Source organism: Notolepis coatsorum (assembly GCF_963971535.1).
Source record: "Notolepis coatsorum genome assembly, chromosome: 10".
Classification (NCBI taxonomy): Eukaryota; Metazoa; Chordata; class Actinopteri; order Aulopiformes; family Paralepididae; genus Notolepis; species Notolepis coatsorum.
Window position 1 is genome coordinate 7708068 of NC_140174.1, and position 18403 is coordinate 7726470.

General features: G+C 40.7%; 3 protein-coding genes across 3 annotated transcripts; all 3 read right to left on the reverse strand.

The window, feature by feature from the left end:
* Nucleotides 1–3745: 3745 nt before the first annotated feature.
* LOC311236105 (hemoglobin subunit alpha-2-like) lies at nucleotides 3746–4557 on the reverse strand (the record flags this gene model as incomplete). Its single annotated transcript, XM_084323711.1, has 3 exons — nucleotides 3746–3874; nucleotides 4100–4307; nucleotides 4463–4557. The coding sequence occupies 3 exons, from the start codon at nucleotides 4555–4557 to the stop codon at nucleotides 3746–3748; spliced, it is 432 nt and encodes a 143-aa protein (XP_084179837.1).
* Nucleotides 4558–10167: 5610 nt separating this feature from the next.
* LOC311236104 (hemoglobin subunit beta-2-like) lies at nucleotides 10168–10854 on the reverse strand (the record flags this gene model as incomplete). The annotated part of the gene is made up of 3 exons (XM_084323710.1): nucleotides 10168–10296; nucleotides 10397–10619; nucleotides 10763–10854. 3 exons carry the CDS (start codon nucleotides 10852–10854, stop codon nucleotides 10168–10170), a joined length of 444 nt encoding a protein of 147 aa, XP_084179836.1.
* Nucleotides 10855–16832: 5978 nt separating this feature from the next.
* On the reverse strand, nucleotides 16833–17863 carry LOC311236103 (hemoglobin subunit beta-2-like; the record flags this gene model as incomplete). Its single annotated transcript, XM_084323709.1, has 3 exons — nucleotides 16833–16961; nucleotides 17065–17287; nucleotides 17772–17863. 3 exons carry the CDS (start codon nucleotides 17861–17863, stop codon nucleotides 16833–16835), a joined length of 444 nt encoding a protein of 147 aa, XP_084179835.1.
* Nucleotides 17864–18403: the final 540 nt, after the last annotated feature.

Consider the following 18403-nt stretch of genomic DNA (forward strand, 5'->3'; position numbering starts at 1 on the left):
ACGAAGTTCTTTTCCACGTTTGGACTGCCTAAGGTAGTACAAACGGACCAAGGCACCAACTTCCTGTCTAGGTTATTTGAGCAAGTGTTACAGTCCCTGGGTATCCGACATATAGTGTCCAGTGCCTACCACCCTGAAACTCAGGGGGCTCTAGAACGTTGGCATCAGACCTTAAAGTCCATGCTGCGTAAATATTGCTTAGACACAGAGAAAGATTGGGATGAGGGTGTTCCCCTTGTTCTATTTGCTGCGCGAGAGACCATACAGGAGTCTCTTGGTTTCAGTCCTGCTGAGCTTGTTTTTGGGCACACTGTTAGAGGGCCTCTGAAAGTTCTTAAAGAACGGTTCATGTCAAAGGGTGCCAGCACACCCACTAATGTTCTAGATTTTGTTAGCCAGTTTCGAGAGCGACTGCATCAGGCGTGCTCTCTCGCAAAAGAAGCGCTCTCTTCTTCCCAGAGAACTATGAAACGGCACTATGACGAGAAAGCTGTTTCTCGATCTTTCCAGCCAGGTGATAAGGTTCTAGTCCTGTTACCTATCCTTGGTTCTGCTCTTTCCGCTCGTTTTTCCGGACCGTATGCAATAGACAAGAAGATAAGTGATACAGACTATGTGGTTCGCACCCCTGATCGTAAACGTCACTCTCGTGTTTGCCACATCAATATGCTTAAACCATATTTTTCCAGAGATAGTGTGCAGGTGAAGACCTCAGACCAGACAGCCGGACTGGCCGTCTCTGCTGTTGCCTCAACTCCAATAGTTCCGGACTCTCCTGACGTTAGTGGTGAGGATGTAGATGGCTTGGAGTTGCGCAATGCAGCCCATCAGGGTGCTAGATTGTCCAACACTGAGATGTTATTGAACCTGCCCACTCACTTAGCACACTTACCTGAGGAGCAGCGAGAGGACATCACAAATTTGATTCAGGCCTACATGGCTCTGTTTGGTGATGTTCCCTCCTGTACTTCTGTATTGGCCCATGATATTAAAGTTAACAATGCTGTGCCTATCAAGCAACATGCATACCGTGTTAACATCACCAAGAGGGCCATGATGCAACAGGAGGTTGACTATTTGTTAAAACATGGTTTAGCCAAGCCAAGTTGCAGTCCCTGGAGTTCACCTTGCTTGTTAGCTCCCAAATCGGATGGAACTCCTAGATTTTGTACTGATTTCCGAAAGGTAAATGCTGTCACCGTGCCTGATTCCTTCCCACTGCCCCGCATGGAAGATTGTATTGACAACCTTGGATCTGCCACCTATGTTAGCAAACTAGATTTGTTAAAGGGTTACTGGCAGGTCCCTTTGACCCCCCGTGCCTCGGAAATCTCGGCGTTTGTTACTCCTGACAATTTTTTGCAATATACTGTAATGCCTTTTGGAATGCGTAATGCCCCGGCCACTTTCCAGTGACTGGTGACCCTAGTCCTGGCTGGTGTTCCAAATTGTAATGCCTATCTCGATGACCTGGTTGTCTATTCGACCAACTGGCGTGACCACATGACAACCTTGCAAACTGTCTTTGACCGCTTAGCTGGAGCCTCCCTGACCCTTAACCTTGCCAAGTGTGAGTTCGGCAAGGCTACGGTTACCTATCTTGGTAAGCAGGTAGGACAAGGCCAAGTGCGTCCGGTGGATGCAAAAATATCTGCAATCACAACTTTTCCAGTGCCTACTACTAGGCGGGAATTGCGTAGATTCCTTGGGATGGCTGGGTATTACCGTGGTTTTTGCCGGAACTTTTCTTCTGTCGTCACTTCTCTCACTAGCCTGTGTAGCCCGTCCAAACCATTCATTTGGACAGCTGATTGTCAAAATGCGTTTGATAGTGTTAAAGCTCTCTTATGCAGTTCCCCTGTTCTCTCTGCTCCAGATTTCTCCCTGCCGTTCCAGCTGGAGGTGGATGCCAGCGGGGTGGGAGCTGGAGGGGTGTTATTACAGGAAGATCACGATGGTGTCAGTCACCCGGTTTGTTATTTCTCCCGGAAATTTAACAAACATCAACTAAACTATTCCACTATTGAAAAGGAGACTTTGGCTATGTTGTATGCGTTGCAACATTTTGAGGTGTATGTCGGTTCGAGCGTATTACCAGTGGTAGTATACACCGACCACAACCCATTGGTTTTTCTGTCGCGGATGTACAACCACAATCAGCGCCTCATGCGTTGGGCGCTCATAGTGCAAAATTATAACCTCAGCATAAAGCATAAGATGGGGTCTGAGAATGTGTTGGCGGATGCTCTATCTCGGAGTTAAATCTCTCGTGCTGTCGACTTGTTTTATTTTGCTGTCTACTCGGTCTATGTTGCTGTGGACTCGTTTTATGTTGCTGTCGACTCAGTCTCTCTTGCTGTCATTGTTGACCCGTGTGGTTGTACCAACTGCTATTTTTTTTTCATAGCTCTTTGTTTTGGTGTACATGTTATCTCGGGGATGTTATCTCGTTGTTAGACAAAAATAGAAACATGTTTAGTTGGTGTTAAGTGTCAAACATGTTTTTGTCTTATGTATGGGGGTGTTACATCCCAATGTATATATTCCCCAGTGTGTGTCTCCATGTGTGTGTGTTCTCCATTTTGTTTCCTCCCTCCAGCCATTGTTCCCTTCCCCATTGGTCCCTGCCAGGCCAATCCTTCCATTATTGCAACACGGCAGTGATTGGTGGATGGCTTTCCAGACTCCAACACTCAATCCACACCACCCAATCATGGATCACCCCACACCTGTTAAAACATGGCTTCTCACTTCAGTCTCTCTCTCTCTCTGGCATGAGGCTAGGCTTGTTGTGATTTTGGTAAACCTGTAACTTTGACAGTATTGCATTTCGTTTATTGGCCTTTGGTGCTTAGTAGTAATTTCCTTGTGTGTGTATGGCCACAGAGAGAGCATTGTTAGTTATAGTTTGTTTTTGTATATATTCTGCTTTTGTTTCTGTATAATTAATGTGTTTTTCTCTCTTTCTCAGGAAGCACAGATGGGGTGAGCTGCCATTTCCTTTGGACATTGTTTTCTCCTGTTTTGGTTAGGTAAGAGTAGTTTAGGTAATGTAATCTCTTTTACCATAGATTAGATTGTGTTTATTTGGAGTATAGTGGTGTTTGTTTGTTGTTTTGGCCTGGGCTCACCCCTGAGCTACATGTGCTTCCTTTGCCTCTATTCAATAAATATCATTGTTGTTTACAAACGTGGTCCATCTTTTCTGTCAACCAACTGTTATGTTACAGCCCTTTACCCTTAGACTCACAGGGGTCGTAACAATAGGCAGATATATGTTGCCAGATCTGTTGTGACATTTTCAGTTTTCTATTTTGTGCAATTGGCAGCCATACTTCAGAACCATTGTTGGTAGATCTCTTCCAGCCTTTTGCAGCAGAGTTAAAACTTTGTGCAACGATTGGCTTGCAGAAATTATATATCACATGTTTGCATGAAAGGAGAATTATTCATTAGGTCCATTCACATGGGGTTATTATTATGTCGACGATGTGCATTGTTCTGCTCGTTTAGCCATATAATAGCAACAAACCTTTTATTTAAAAGCTATATTTCTAAACGATTATTTCCCTGTCCCAGTTGAAACTCGGAAACCCACATCATCTTCACGTGAACACTGACACAGAGCAATCCACAGACACAACACTCAAAAGACGACAAACTATATAGGATTCCATTTATTGCGGCTTTTATTGCTCATTGCCATGCAAGTAGACGACGATATAGTGGCAGCCGTGGCGGGTGTTTAACGGTACTTCTCGGCCAGAGCCAGAGCCAGCAGTGCCAGGAACTTATCCACAGCCACGTGGACCACAGGGCTGAAGTCCTCGGGGAAGAGCATGGCCAACACCACCAGGATGCAGTGAGACAGGATCTGCGGGAGACGAGAATGAGTGGACTTTCCCCAAATATATATAGCATTAAAACTGGCGTTGATCTGAACATTTCTGAGATAATGTTCAGATACAGCCCAATAATTAATAGGTGTACGTTATGCTGTATGTAATAATTTTGTCATGAGTAGCCCTGTACTAAACAAATCATTATTATTGTGTTTTTGAGTTATAGATGTTATGCGCCAGTTATTAACAACAATTACCTTGAAGTTGACGGGGTCAACCCTTAGCATGAAGGCGTGCAGCTCGCTGAGGGTGATGAGTCCACCGTTCAGGTCATCGATCTTGCCCAAGGCCTCGTACACGCCTCCCATAACGGTGATGCCGTGCTTCCTGACGGGGGGAGAGCCGGGACTCAGGTCCTTCCAGTGGGCGAAGTAGGCCTTGGTCTGCGGGTACACCACCAGCATCCTGGAGAGGGGAGAGGACGCGAAGGACAAAGAGGATGAGGATGACCCTAATGTCAAATCAATCAAATTCATATTTCAACATGCAAGAACATACGTCTGAATTCCAGCCGAAACCATTATTTCATCTAAGCATCTACAAAACCATTTGTTTCTCACCTGGAAAGAGCCTCGGTGCCGACTTCCTCGGATCTGCTGGAGGCCTTGGTGAAGAAGTCCTTCACAATGGTCTTTTCCTTGGCTGACAGACTCATTTTGACTGACTGGCGGGCTTCTCAGGCTATTCAGAGCTGGATGAATGAAGCGATGGAAGGGTCTGAAGTTTTGCAGCATCCTCCAGTGTTCTTTTATGGTCCAAAACCCACCCCAGGACCACGTAGCTCCGCCCCGTCTGGCTCTCTATTGGCGAGAAGAAACGATAATAGAGTTTGACTGTGAGTTCTGTGAATTGAGGGTGTATTCTTCTTCCCTTATCTCGTTCAGCTAAATATGGACATGCAGTGGTGTTCTCTATACAGTACGTGTGTAAATGGGCGTGGCGTGTGGCAGAAACCTATCTCTCATTGCTAAATATAGACTCAATGCTCTCCGAACTCATTGCTTTACTTAGTTTTTTATTTACTTTTTTACTTACTTTTTTACTTACTTTTTTACTTACTTTTGTTACTGTATGAAGCACACTCTCAGGGGCTCATGCAGAACCAAGCATTTCACCGTAAAGTACATGTATTTCAAGTAAACAAACTTGAAACTTGAACGTGGGGAACTCTGTAACTTCAATGTTGATGTCTCGTCTAACTTTACTGTCTTTCTGTCTCTTTTTTAAATCAAACTAAATCAAATATTCATTCATATTTCTACCAACCAGGCCGTCTAATGATCTTCCTTCATGTCTTGTGAACTTGGTCAAAGATTTCCATTAAAGACAGATGGCACTTCATGGAATTAAATTTTAATTATTTCCTCCACTTACAAAAATATTTAAAACCAACCGTCACAATAATACAACTGACCATATTCTCCAGATTTCCAGCTCTTTGTTTTACATTCCTATACTTGTTTTCTTTTTCTGATTTACACTTAATATGTTCTTATTTTCCTGTCAAATGGAATTATATATTTAAAAAAAAGAATTGCCTTTATTTAACCAGGTTTGTCCCAATTGAGATCCAGGATCTTTTTTACAAGGGAGACCTGACCAAGAATAGCAGCAACACAAAGTTTCAGAATACACACATAGAATTACAGATAAAAGTAACGTTACAAAATGGTCAGATAAAACATTTGCACACAGAAAACGTGGTTACAATAGGAGAGGTCTTCTGCCTCCTGCACATATTTCACTTTTCTATTCTATATACACATTTTGTACATGTGCAAATTCAAATAAAAACAACAACCATTGAAGCGGCTATAAAAGTTGGATAATTTGAGAGTTAAAATATTTATCTTTTCCGTGTATATTGATTTTTGTCTCATCTGGAGATTATTTTGACTTCAGTTTTGGTTTGGTTAATTGGTTTGGGAAAGCAGCATAATAACCATGAATAATTTGAAGTGTAATTGTGTTCATGTCATCCTGTGTGTGTGTGTGTGTGTGTGTGTGTGTGTGTGTGTGTGTGTGTGTGTGTGTGTGTGTGTGTGTGTGTGTGTGTGTGTGTGTGTGTGTGTGTGTGTGTGTGTGTGTGTGTGTGTGTGTGTGTGTGTGTGTGTGTGTGTGTGTGTGTGTGTGTGTGTGTGTGTGTGTGTGTGCTGTGTGTCAGAGATACCAATATAGGATCTTGTTATCTCTCAACACCAATATGGGTCACAGCTGGAGAAGAAGGTGCTGTTGTATGTTTAGCTGCACATCTGTTTGGTGAAAAACGATAAAGCCTCCTCTTCTAGAGAATATATGAATAATAATACGTATATGTTATGCCTCGTATTTAATTTAATTGTTTTTATATGAAACCATGCAGCGTTCTCGAAGTTTTTGGTGTTGGCTATACTGAGGAATTGGAGGCCTTCAACCTCCAGTGAACTACCATTATGTTGTAACAATATAACTTGTGTATTGTAATCAGTGTATTGTATTTTAAGTTGTGCACTCATGTATTTACTTACACACATATACACACACGTATACACACACGTATACACACACACACACACACACACACACACACACACACACACACACACACACACACACACACACACACACACACACACACACACACACACACACACACACACACACACACACACACACACACACACACACACACACACACACACACTCTCACACACTCCCGAGTCCCACAAGGTCTTTACATTGATCTTGTTTTCCAACTTGCTATATGTAATATGATTTTGTTTATTAGGTGGGGGTTTCTTAAAAGCCTTCTGGGCTTTTCTGCCTCTTTCTGCGCCATATATTTTTTTCTTTACAGTTGTCGTTATTGTGTTTTAATTTTTTTTTATCTTGTTATACTGTGCGAAAAAACTAAACTAAACTAAACGAGTTCAAGTTCAAGTTCAAGTTCCTTTTATTGCCACACGGCCAGGCCGGTGGAATTCAAGCACGGTGCAGGTGGTAGCTGCGACAATACACCACATAAAACATAAAAGGACACATGGAACAGTACAGTACAGAAAACGCTAGAACAAATACATGACAGAAACAGTACAGTACGAAAAACTATAGATGTCAGTTCAATGTAACATAGACCAGAAGAAACATAACAGCAGGGGGTAAATTTAGGAGGAGTTGGAGTTGAATAATTAAATAGGCTATTTAATTTTTTTAATTTAATTAAATTTAGTCATATTTAACCGATAGTATACCTTTCAGAATTAGAATGAGAAAATGTTGCTTGTATAGAAGATACAGGTTGAGCAATTCACTTCCCTTGTTTTTTCTTCTTCTTCTTCTTTTTGTTGTTGTTGTTGTTGTTGTTGTTGTTGTTGTTGTTGTTGTTGTTGTTGTTGTTGTTGTTGTTGTTGTTGTTGTTGTTATTAAATTAATTTAAATTAAAAAGAAGTTATAGACCTTTAATTGTGAATTAAATAAAATTTAGCCTTGGCTTCTCATTGACTGCTCTTCCAGTGCGCTCCTATACATCAAAACGTTATGCGTAATTACGCATGCAGAGAACACATGACAACAACAAAAGATCCAATGCATTATAGTTCTTTATTGAGGATTTTGATTTGATTTTGATTTGATTAGGGATCCCCATTAGCTGGTGCGATAGCAACCAGCTAGTCTTCCTGGGGTCCACACACAAAAAAACACAAAAACAATCACCATTGCAAAAAAACAAAATTATTAAAAGTCAGTACACACAATGCATAATGAACCTACTGTAACAATTAATATAGCTAAAATTACATTAGTGTAAAACAAAAACAAAAAACCACTTTACAGTGTTAAAAACAATTTAAAAACAATTTAAGATTCTTTTTAAAAGTGAATCTACTGTAAATGCAGCAGAGGTTCCGAGGCAGGCCATTCCACAGAGTTAATGCTCTAAAAATAAAAGATCTCCCCAGAGCGCTGGTTCTAGGACCTGGCAATTCAAGCTGCCCACTACTGGAACCTCTAGTGTAATGCTCGTGCACAGTATTACTAAAAACAATCTGATTATGTATAAAAACAGGAGTCTTACTGCTCATGACCAACTTGAACAGCACAAGTATATTAAAAGACAATCTATTTTCAACGTTAAGCCAAGAGAGGCGGGCATGCATACGGCTCACGTTAGACCTTAGTGAGCAGCCCAGTACCAACCGTGCTGCCCTGTTCTGGACCACCTGGAGCTTCCTGAGGTCACCACTGGCAGCAGATGACCACATCGCAGAGCAATAGTCAAGATGACATAAAACTAAACTTTGCACTATCTGACATAAAAGGGGACGGGCAACAAAAGAAGCACATTTCCTGGAAATACCAATTGCTCTTCCCATTTTTAAAACAATATTAATATGCTGAGACCAAGACAGAGTGCAATCCAGCATCACTCCAAGGAGTTTAGTACTTTCAACTTGTTGAACTGCTGAATTACACAAGTTTAAATGAAGCTTTGGATTTGTAGATAACCTGTGCCTTGTTCCCAGCACAATACATTTAGTCTTGGAGATATTAAGGACAAGTCTATTACATACTACCCAGTCATGCAGAGGAGAAAAACTAAAAGCATGTGACTTACATCTCCCCAGTTCCCCATGGAGACTGTTGGCTTCAGATAATAGCCACATCTGTTGGATGAAAAATGATAAAAGTGTCCTGAGAAATTCGATTTAGTTTCATGCTTGTGAATAGTACAAATCAATAATTGCTTATCCATCAAATAATGATTACTTTCATGCATGTAAAAAAAATTAAAAAAATGTAACGCTTGTATTTTAATACATTTATGAGTTGAGAGACAAATTATTTTAGTATATACAGTACATTGGTTTGAAAAGAAAGCAGCACAAAAACTATAATTTGGTGTTGGCCTATAGCATTGGTATCATGTCTTCCTTCCATGCATCTTCACGTGTCAGGCTATATTTGTTATGAGTATATGAGCCTATTAGCCCATGTAACCTTTTAATGGTGTAGTACCATAATATGATAACAAAATATGGGGGAAATATCAACATATTTAAGCGATAACCTTTAGATTTAAAGTTAGAAAATTGGGATTTGAGAGTTAATGTGTAAGTGGGAAGAAGCATAAGGATTTCCCTGCACTGAGCTCATCATGACTAACGACTGTATTTAATATGGTCCACAGAATGTTTTCTGTTAGATGTAGAAACACAACACATATTTCATTTTTTTATTTAACATATTTGTCATGCCTATGATGCCTTAGTTGGTAGACAAAGTTGAATACACGAATTACATTGGATCAAAGCTTGTTTAAATATAAAAATGCAACGTGTTCTGAACGGTTCCAATGGTGCCGATCATTTGATGTAACTCCTTGTCGTTTTTGAGATACAGATATTTCTGTATCATACTATAATTTTTGCATTTTTCAAATCAACTTCCAGGCATGATAAATAATGTGACATTTAAAAAACAAGAATTGTCATTGTCTTAAATGTTCTACCTCTAACAGAAAACTGTTATGTGGGGATTTTCCTTAACATACTAAATATAATCGTTAGTCATTATTGTATGAAATGTAGAAAACCCATCCACAAAAGAATACGTTTATAGCCTCACATTGACCGATTTGGAAAATGTCAACTGATTTGTGAGCAGCTCAGCTCAGCTAATACTTTACTACTGTAAAGTTAATTATACAATCTCACTGTGGACATTAACGGGTTCAAAAGTGTGCAAGTTAATAGTTTATCATTATAATTCCTATAATAACAACAATAATAATGATAATAATAATAATAACTTAATCAGTATGCTGCGATTGTGCCACTTAAATTGTTGCCATGGTTTCTTTTAACAAGACTTATAGTTTTCTTGTTTTTGTGTCTGCTGTATACAACAGAGCACACATCACTGTCATCAGGGTTGGAGAATGGTTAATTACATTAGTTTAACTATGGATGCAGTACTTTTTCAGTCCATCGTTAGTTTGACAAACTACAGTTTTGGAGTATATACAGACCTTTACTTGTGAGTAGTGTGGTCAATTGTAGCTAAAGACCTTTAATTGTGAATTAGCTCAACTCGTTAAGAGTGCATGTTTCCCCAACATTGACTGTGCGCTCCTTCCAATAATAGCGTGCGTAATTACGCACGGATAAAAGAGAACACACGACTATACGACAAAAGATCCAATGCAGTTTCGTTCTTTATTTAGAAGAAAAACAAAAAGCATGTGAACTACATCTCCCCAGTTCTCCAGAGATGGAGGCTGTTGGCTTTAGAGGTACTGCAGGCCCAGAGCGGACACCACGACGGACAGGAACTTCTGCCAGGCGGCCTGCGTCTCAGGAGTGAAATCATAACCCAACTTGGCGGCGACGACGATGGAGAGGCAGTCAGCCAGCAGCTGTGGAGGGAGGAGGGACAAGAAAACCAAACGTTAGGTCTCGGGGTGGGTGAGATATTAGGTTTCACACAAAGGTTTAATATAGGTTCAATAATCTTACGCTGAAGTTGCTAGGATCGACGTGCAGCTTCTCGGAGTGCAGCTGGCTCAGCTCGGCATACGTGTTCTTGATGTCATCCATGTTCTTCACGGCTCTGTCCAGTCCGTGCAGCACTTTGATACCGTGAGCTGCGATCATCGGGTTTCCCATGATGGCATCGGCGTTGTACAGGTTACCATATGCACCAAAGTACCGCTGGGTCCAGGGATACACGATCAGACACCTGAGAAAACAATAACACTTATTAATATAGCCTATATACAGCACCCTGTTTTAAATCATTGAAAAAACAATCCATAATTGCCAACCATTTGACCCTATCATCACACACACAGTATGGCCGGCATGAGAGATTCAGCATCATACCTGGCCAACGCCTTGGGACCGACGTCTTCATAGTCCAAGCTGGCGAAGAGGCCGTTGATGATCTTGCGCTCTTGTTCTGTCCACTCAACCATGGCTGCTGCTCGTGGTGATTCTAGCTGCAGGTTCTAAAGAGAAGTATGATCACGGCATCCGCATCCTCTCTTTTTATTTGGAATTCTCTGATGTTTCGGTGCAGCCTCTTTTTGGGTGGGGGGGGGGTGGGGGGGGGGGGTCCAAAATGCACCCAACGTCACCCAGCTCCGCCTCGTCTAGCTCTCTATTGGCGAGAATACAAGATAATAGAGTGAGTTCAACTTCTGTGAATTGAGGGTGTATTCTTCTTCCCTTATCTCTTTCAGCTATATATAGATATGGAAACAGTATGTAGTATGGGGTTATGTGGAAATGTGGAAATGTGGAAATGGGCGTGGCACGTGTGAGAAGCATATCTTTCATTTGTTGCTAAATATAGACGTATTGCACTCCGCCTATATGGACGTGGGGAAACCCAGTATAGGTCACTTAAATGAGTATTAAAACCCCTTGAAACCTATATGCGCCGACGCACTGTCCAACATTACTATCTTCTGAACGCGCCGCTCTCGCTCCTGCACCACCAACCTGTCACCTTTCGATTTTCTTTCTATTCAATCTAATTAATCAAATATCCATTCATATTTCAACCAGTCTAATCAACTTGGCCAAATATATAAATTAACAGATATATTATTCAGCATTGCCTTGGCTCGGGCTGATCGCTATACTAACTCGTTTGGCTGAGTTAGGGGGAGGGGAGCCGTGGGTGGGTCCTGGGCGTTGTGGACAGCGACCCCTACAGTTCGGTCGGGGCGCCTGCTCAGAAAAGGTAGGATCTGGTGAGAGGTAGTGCGGCCTCCCACACGTTACACTCTCCCAGTGAGAATCTGTGCGGCCAGGCTGGCTGCCGGCTGGCTGCACATGCGTCGGAGGAAAGCATGTGACAGTCTCCGGCCTCTCGGACCAACAGTAGGGGAAAGTGCGCAACAACCAGGAAGGGGGTTGGGAATTGGCATAACGACTAACAGTGGGATGGGAGAAAAATCGGAAAAAAGAAGGAGGGGGAAAAAGATAATCAAAAAAATAAAAACAGATATATTATTAACAGCCACTTTATGGAATTCAAACATAACTATTTAGTTAACAATTCATTATTTCCGTCCTATTTGGAACAAGCAACTATACCTCACAGACAAGACTATTTTCAGCTCTTTTGTTTTCTTTTTCACATATTATTTTCTGATTTACACTTATCTTACTGTCTGGGACATTCAATGGAATTGGGAGAGGTCTATTGATATCATATAGAATCTATCATATATCATATGATCTATCATCTATCAGGATCTATCATCTATCACATAATCTATCATACCATGTATATATCATATAGGATATATCATATCATAAAGGGTCTATAATTTATCTATCTTATTATCTATCATAGGACTGTACATTGGAGGTGGTTGGGTGGGTGGGGGGGAGGTTGGGTAGGAGGGGTGGGTGGGGGACACTGTACAACTGTACAAGCAAAACTGTACATTGGAATATTGACAAGACCATACTTGGTAATTTACTGTACATTGGAGGGGGTTGTGTTAGGACATTTACAGGGGCCAGTTTCGAATTGCAGTCTCCCGTAGGTGTTTTTTGAGAGTGTTTTTGAAAGTGGGTAGTGATTTACATTCCTTTACAGCTTTGGGTAGGGCGTTCCACATTGATGTGGCAAAATTGCTAAACGTGTTTAGTCCCTTGTTTGAGCCGAATCTGGGTTTAACATGATTTGTGGAGCTCCCTCTGGTGTTGTGATCATGGTATTCACTGACCTTTTGACATGTACATGGGTACCTTGGTCGTGTAGTGTATCTTGTAGACCAGGCCCATTGCAAGTTGCTGTACTCTGTCGTCTACTCTAAGCCATCCTAGGTTGTCAAAGTGGGCAGGGGTGAGGTGGGTTCTAGGAGTAAGGTCAAGCAGTAGTCTGACCAGTTTGTTTTGAGATGTTTGTAATTTTGTTTTTAGCGCCTTTGAGGTGCTTTGGTACCATGAGGTGCAAGCATAGTCGTAGTACCCTTGAATGAGTGCTCCTGCCAGAGTCTTCAGGGTATTCTTGTTTACCAGTGAGGAGATCCGGTACAAGAATCGAGTTTGTTGGTTGACTTTTTTTATTACATTGGATGCCATTTTGTCACAGGAAAGATTTGCCTCTAGGATGGAACCCAGGTAGGTAATATCTTCTTTCCTTGTGACAATATTGTCACCCACTGTAACTGAGAAGCCGTCGGTCTTGCTGAGTTTGTTATTTGAACCGAAGAGAATGGACTCTGTTTTGCCCATGTGTATTCAGTGTTATCAGCGAGCCATATGCAGATTTTGCCTAGTTCTGAGCTGAGGGTTTTTTCAACCTGTAACTTGTTCTTGTCAGAGACCGGCAGGGCTGAGTCGTCCGCAAACAGTAACAAGTTGCAGTCACAAGCTGACGACATGTCATTTGCATAAATTAGGAACAGTAGCGGACCTAGTATGCTTCCTTGTGGAACACCACAGCTTACTGTGAGGGGGGGGGGGGGGGGGGGGTAGGGTACCGTTTACCTTCACCATCTGCTCTCTCCCCTCCAGGTAGGATTGCATCCAGCTCACTGATAGACTATCAAAACCAATTGCTTTTAGCTTGTCAATCAGAATGGTGTGATTGACAGTGTCGAAGGCCTTTTGTAGGTCCAGCATGACCATGCCGCAGTATTTGCCCGCGTCCACCTCTTGTTTGATGTGGTCGTTGAAATAGAGAAGGCATGTGTCAGTGGAGTGGGATGTTCTGAAGCCAGATTGGAATTTGTAGATTCGATTTTTTTCCGCAAGGTATTTTTCGACCTGTTCTTATAAAAAATGTTCCATGACTTTCGAGATGGAGGTAAGGATAGAAACAGGGCGGTAGTTTCCTGGGTCTAATTTACTGCCTTTTTTGTGCAGGGGTGTTACTCTCACAATTTTGAAGTCCTTGGGGACGTGTCCCTGTTTTATGGAGAGGTTTATTATATGTGTGATGACTGGGGTGATGGCGGCTGCTGAGTCTCTGAGGAATTTGGAGGGGATGTTGTCATGGCCAGTGGCCTTGTTAGGTTGGAGGGCGCTCTGTTTTTTGAGTACCTCATCTGTTGTTACCATTTCCAGTTTGAAGTCGTCTTTGTGGACCCCTAGGTTCTTGTAGTATGCTACTATGTGTTCTACCCCATAATGCCCTGAGTGGGACGGTAGTTTGTTTACCAGTGTTGTGGCTATGTTTGTGAAGAAACTGTTTAAGTAATTGGCTACATCCAGCTTGTCTGTGATGAGTGTGTTGTCCGTCTTTATGTTTATGTTTGAGAATCTGGTTTTAAGTTTTTTACTGCAGCCTAGTTGGTTATTGAGTAATTTCCAAAGTTCACATGTTTTTTTTCCCCCTCGGTTTTTGATCATGGAGTTTACGTCATTTCTTAGTCTGTTTCTTTCCAGTTTGAGTTCAATCACGTGGGCTTGGAGTTCACTGCTCGTGCTTATGGTAAGCTTTGACTGACTTTTACGAAACTCAGAGCATTTTTTGTCTCTGGTTTTCATAGCGGTCAGTATTTCAGTGTGCATCCACGGCTCAGCGCGATTTTTTACCCTGGTGGTTCTTAGGGGGGCCATGTTGTTTAGTATCGTTTATGTTCTTATTGTCCTGTCAAATAGAATTATAGGTCTTCTGCCTCCTGCACACATATTTCACTTTTCTACACTCTTCTACACTTATATATTATAGGCTATTCATTTTGTACATGTGCAAATATAGATAACAACCATTGACAATATAGTCTTTTGAAGCTGCTAAGAAAAAGTTTGATAATTTGAGATATTTATCTTTTCCGTGTATATTGGTTGTCTCATTCCTCTGGAGATTAACAATGAAAGACAGGTATGGATACAAATGTGTTGGCCATATTGATAATTAATTGGGTAGTTTATTTTGAGTTCAGTTCTGTCTTAAATTGTATTTACATTTATGAGTTGAGAGACATGGCCATATTCTTTGTGTGTGTGTGTGTGTGTGTGTGTGTGTGTGTGTGTGTGTGTGTGTGTGTGTGTGTGTGTGTGTGTGTGTGTGTGTGTGTGTGTGTGTGTGTGTGCGTGTGTGTGTATGTGTGTGTGTGTGTGTGCGTGCGTGCGTGCGTGCGTGCGTGTATAGGTGTGTGTGTGCGTGCGAGTGTGCGTGCGAGTGTGTGTGTGTGTGTGTGTGTGTGTGTGTGTGTGTGTGTGTTCCGAGATACCAATAGGCGCTGTCATTCTTATCGCACAACACCAATACGGGTCACAGCTGGAGAGGACAGTGCTGTTGTTGTTGTTGTTTTTGAGTAGATACTGCACACGTGTTAGGTGACAAATGATAAAAGCATCCTATTCCAGAAAACTTCGATTTGGTTTCATGCTAGTGAATAGTAAAACAATAAATTAAAAAAAGAATATGCTTATTCATCACGTAATAGCTTACTTTTAATATAGGGATTTAAAAGTGTGAATTGAATAAAACCAGAATTCTAAAGTTTTGGGTGTTGAGAAATTATGAATTTGTGTCAGGTCTTCAGAATCAGAATCAGAATCAGAAAGGTCTTTATTTGCCAAGTTCAGCTTTGGTCGTTTTCGGTGCGACATTAGTGGACAGACTACAGACAGATAATACAATAAAGAGGTGGAGTAAGATCAAATTAAATATGAACTAAGTTGAGCAAAATAGAATATAATATAATTATGAAATAAAAATATCCATCCTCACGCAGGATATTTGTTATGGGTATATGCCTATTAGCATACATTTAATGATGAAGAAAGGAAATGTAAGAACACATATTACCGTATTCAACCGATAACCTTTAGATTTAAAGTTAGAAAATTGGGATTTGAGTAATGGGAAGCAAAGTATAGCGCATATAGGGATTTCCCTGCACTGAGACATCAGGTCTGAACCATTCATAACTAATATGTTAAGAAAAAGCACCACAGTGTTTCTCACATATGGACATTAATGGGTTCCACGGTTTGTTATGTTAATCGTTTATAATAATAATAATAATAATAATAATAATAATAATAATAATAATAATAATAATAATAATAATAATAATAATAATAATAATAATAATAATAATAATAATAATAATAATAATAATGATGATAATTATTATTAAATAATTCCTAAGTATTTAATCAGTCGGCTATTATTGTACCAAATGGTTGCCATGGGTTTCTTTCGAGATTGAAAGATACGCTGCTAGACTATACCATAGTGTATTTATACCTGCTCACTGTACATATTACCACAACTCTGTATACACATCTGATTAGCACTATACTTAAAACTCGTTTAAAAAACAACTAAAAACACATGTGTTCAGACAGGCCTTTGGTCATACATAGGCATTTTTTCTTGTCCTCACTGTTCCTATAGTTTTGTTTTAATTAGTGACTCATGATTTTATCCAAATTATTTTATTCTACTTTTTTTTATCTGGTTTCACTGTTTTTTAACTGCTGTCTGTTGTTGTTGTCATTTATTTCTTATATTATTTTTTTATATTAAGCTGTAGTGTAAAGCACCCTGTGCATTCGTGCTGTGAAGGGTGCATATAAATAAAAGTCAGTCATTCATTCATACTTATAGTACTAATTTATATATTTTATACGCAGTTTAATCTCCTGTACATTGTACATTACTATTGCACTTTACTGTTACATTTGCAACATGCCAACCCTCTTTTCGATACTGTACCTGTGCTGCATAATGACAACACATTTGAATAGAATAAAATCGAATCGGATCAACATAGCGTTAAGAGTGGTTTATTCAACATTGACTGTCATTACTCTTCCAGTGCTTCCAATATATTATACCATGCATATTACGCACGGATAAAAGAGAACACACAACGACAACAAAAGATCCAATGCATTTTCATTCTTTATTGAGGAGGAACTACACGCGAACTACATCTCCCCAGTTCTCCAGAGATGGAGGCTGTTGGCTTTAGAGGTACTGCAGGCCCAGAGCGGACACCACGACGGACAGGAACTTCTGCCAGGCGGCCTGCGTCTCAGGAGTGAAATCATAACCCAACTTGGCGGCGACGACGATGGAGAGGCAGTCAGCCAGCAGCTGTGGAGGGAGGAGGGACAAGAAAACCAAACGTTGGGATGAGATAATAGGTTTCACAAAGGTGGTACACACGGTGTGTAGTAGAGGGGTTCAATAATCTTACGCTGAAGTTGCTAGGATCGACGTGCAGCTTCTCGGAGTGCAGCTGGCTCAGCTCGGCATATGTGTTCTTGATGTCGTCCATGTTCTTCACGGCTCTGTCCAGTCCGTGCAGCACTTTGATACCGTGAGCTGCGATCATCGGGTTTCCCATGATGGCCTCGGCGTTGTACAGGTTACCGTATGCACCAAAGTACCGCTGGGTCCAGGGGTACACGATCAGACACCTGAGAAATAATAACACAACGTCTATCGTGAGTTGAATCCATCATGCTATCCATTTGGTCGTTTCACACGGTGGAGCTAATTCTAGACTGTCTTCCAATTAACCTATAGTTTCAAGTTCATGTTTTGTTTTATTTGTCACATAGATATATATATATAAGGTACATGAAATGCTTGGTTCTGTATGAGCCCCTTGAGATTATGCTTCATATACAGTCAAAAGAATAAAGGCCAAACACTATACAAAATACAATATACAAACGACAAATACTAAAGTACAAATGCAAACAATGAAGTACAAAATGCAAACCTTTTAAAATGCAAAATGCAAAAATGAGTATATTTTTTATATATATAGTGCAAATATAGTAAAGTGTTTTTTAAGTGTCTAAAGTGAATGAGGTCAGTGTTGAAAGTGTGTGCATGTGGATGTGTGTGAGTGTATATATATGGATGGGTATGAGAGATTCAGCATATAGCCTATACCTGACCAACGCCTTGGGGCCGACATCATTATAGTCTAAACCGGCGAAGAGGCCACTGATGATCGAGCGCTCCTTTTCTGTCCACTCAACCATGGCTGCTTGTGATGGTTATTAGGTTTGAAACAGAAGCATCATCACGGTATCCGCGACCTGTCTTTTTATTTATCAAACTCTCTCTCTCCGCCCCTGAACGGAAAGGCAGCTGTAATAGGTTGGAGATATCAGATAAGACATTTCTCTTTTGGAAACACATATAGACGAAAATTAGGCGTAGGTCTTTAAAATGGAAATACGCCCTTTGTAGATGATTATCTCTAAGGTTAACTTAAAATAGACTCTCTTTTTCTGTCCATTTTACTTGGTGTGTAGTATAGGCTTCTACTGTCCGGCTTTCTGGCTTCCTGTCTCTTCCTAAATTATTTAAATCTCTGCCACGTGCCTTTTATGTACATTTATATTCTAAGTCGATCACTCAAAACAGGCAGTTATAGGCGAAGTGCACGTTATAGGCTACAATTCATGAAAACAAAATTATTCTAATCTGTTATATAATTAAGCGCTACATATGCGCTGTAACATATTTGCAGCAGTCAACAAACAAGGGGTAGTGAATGATATTTATTTAATTTTATT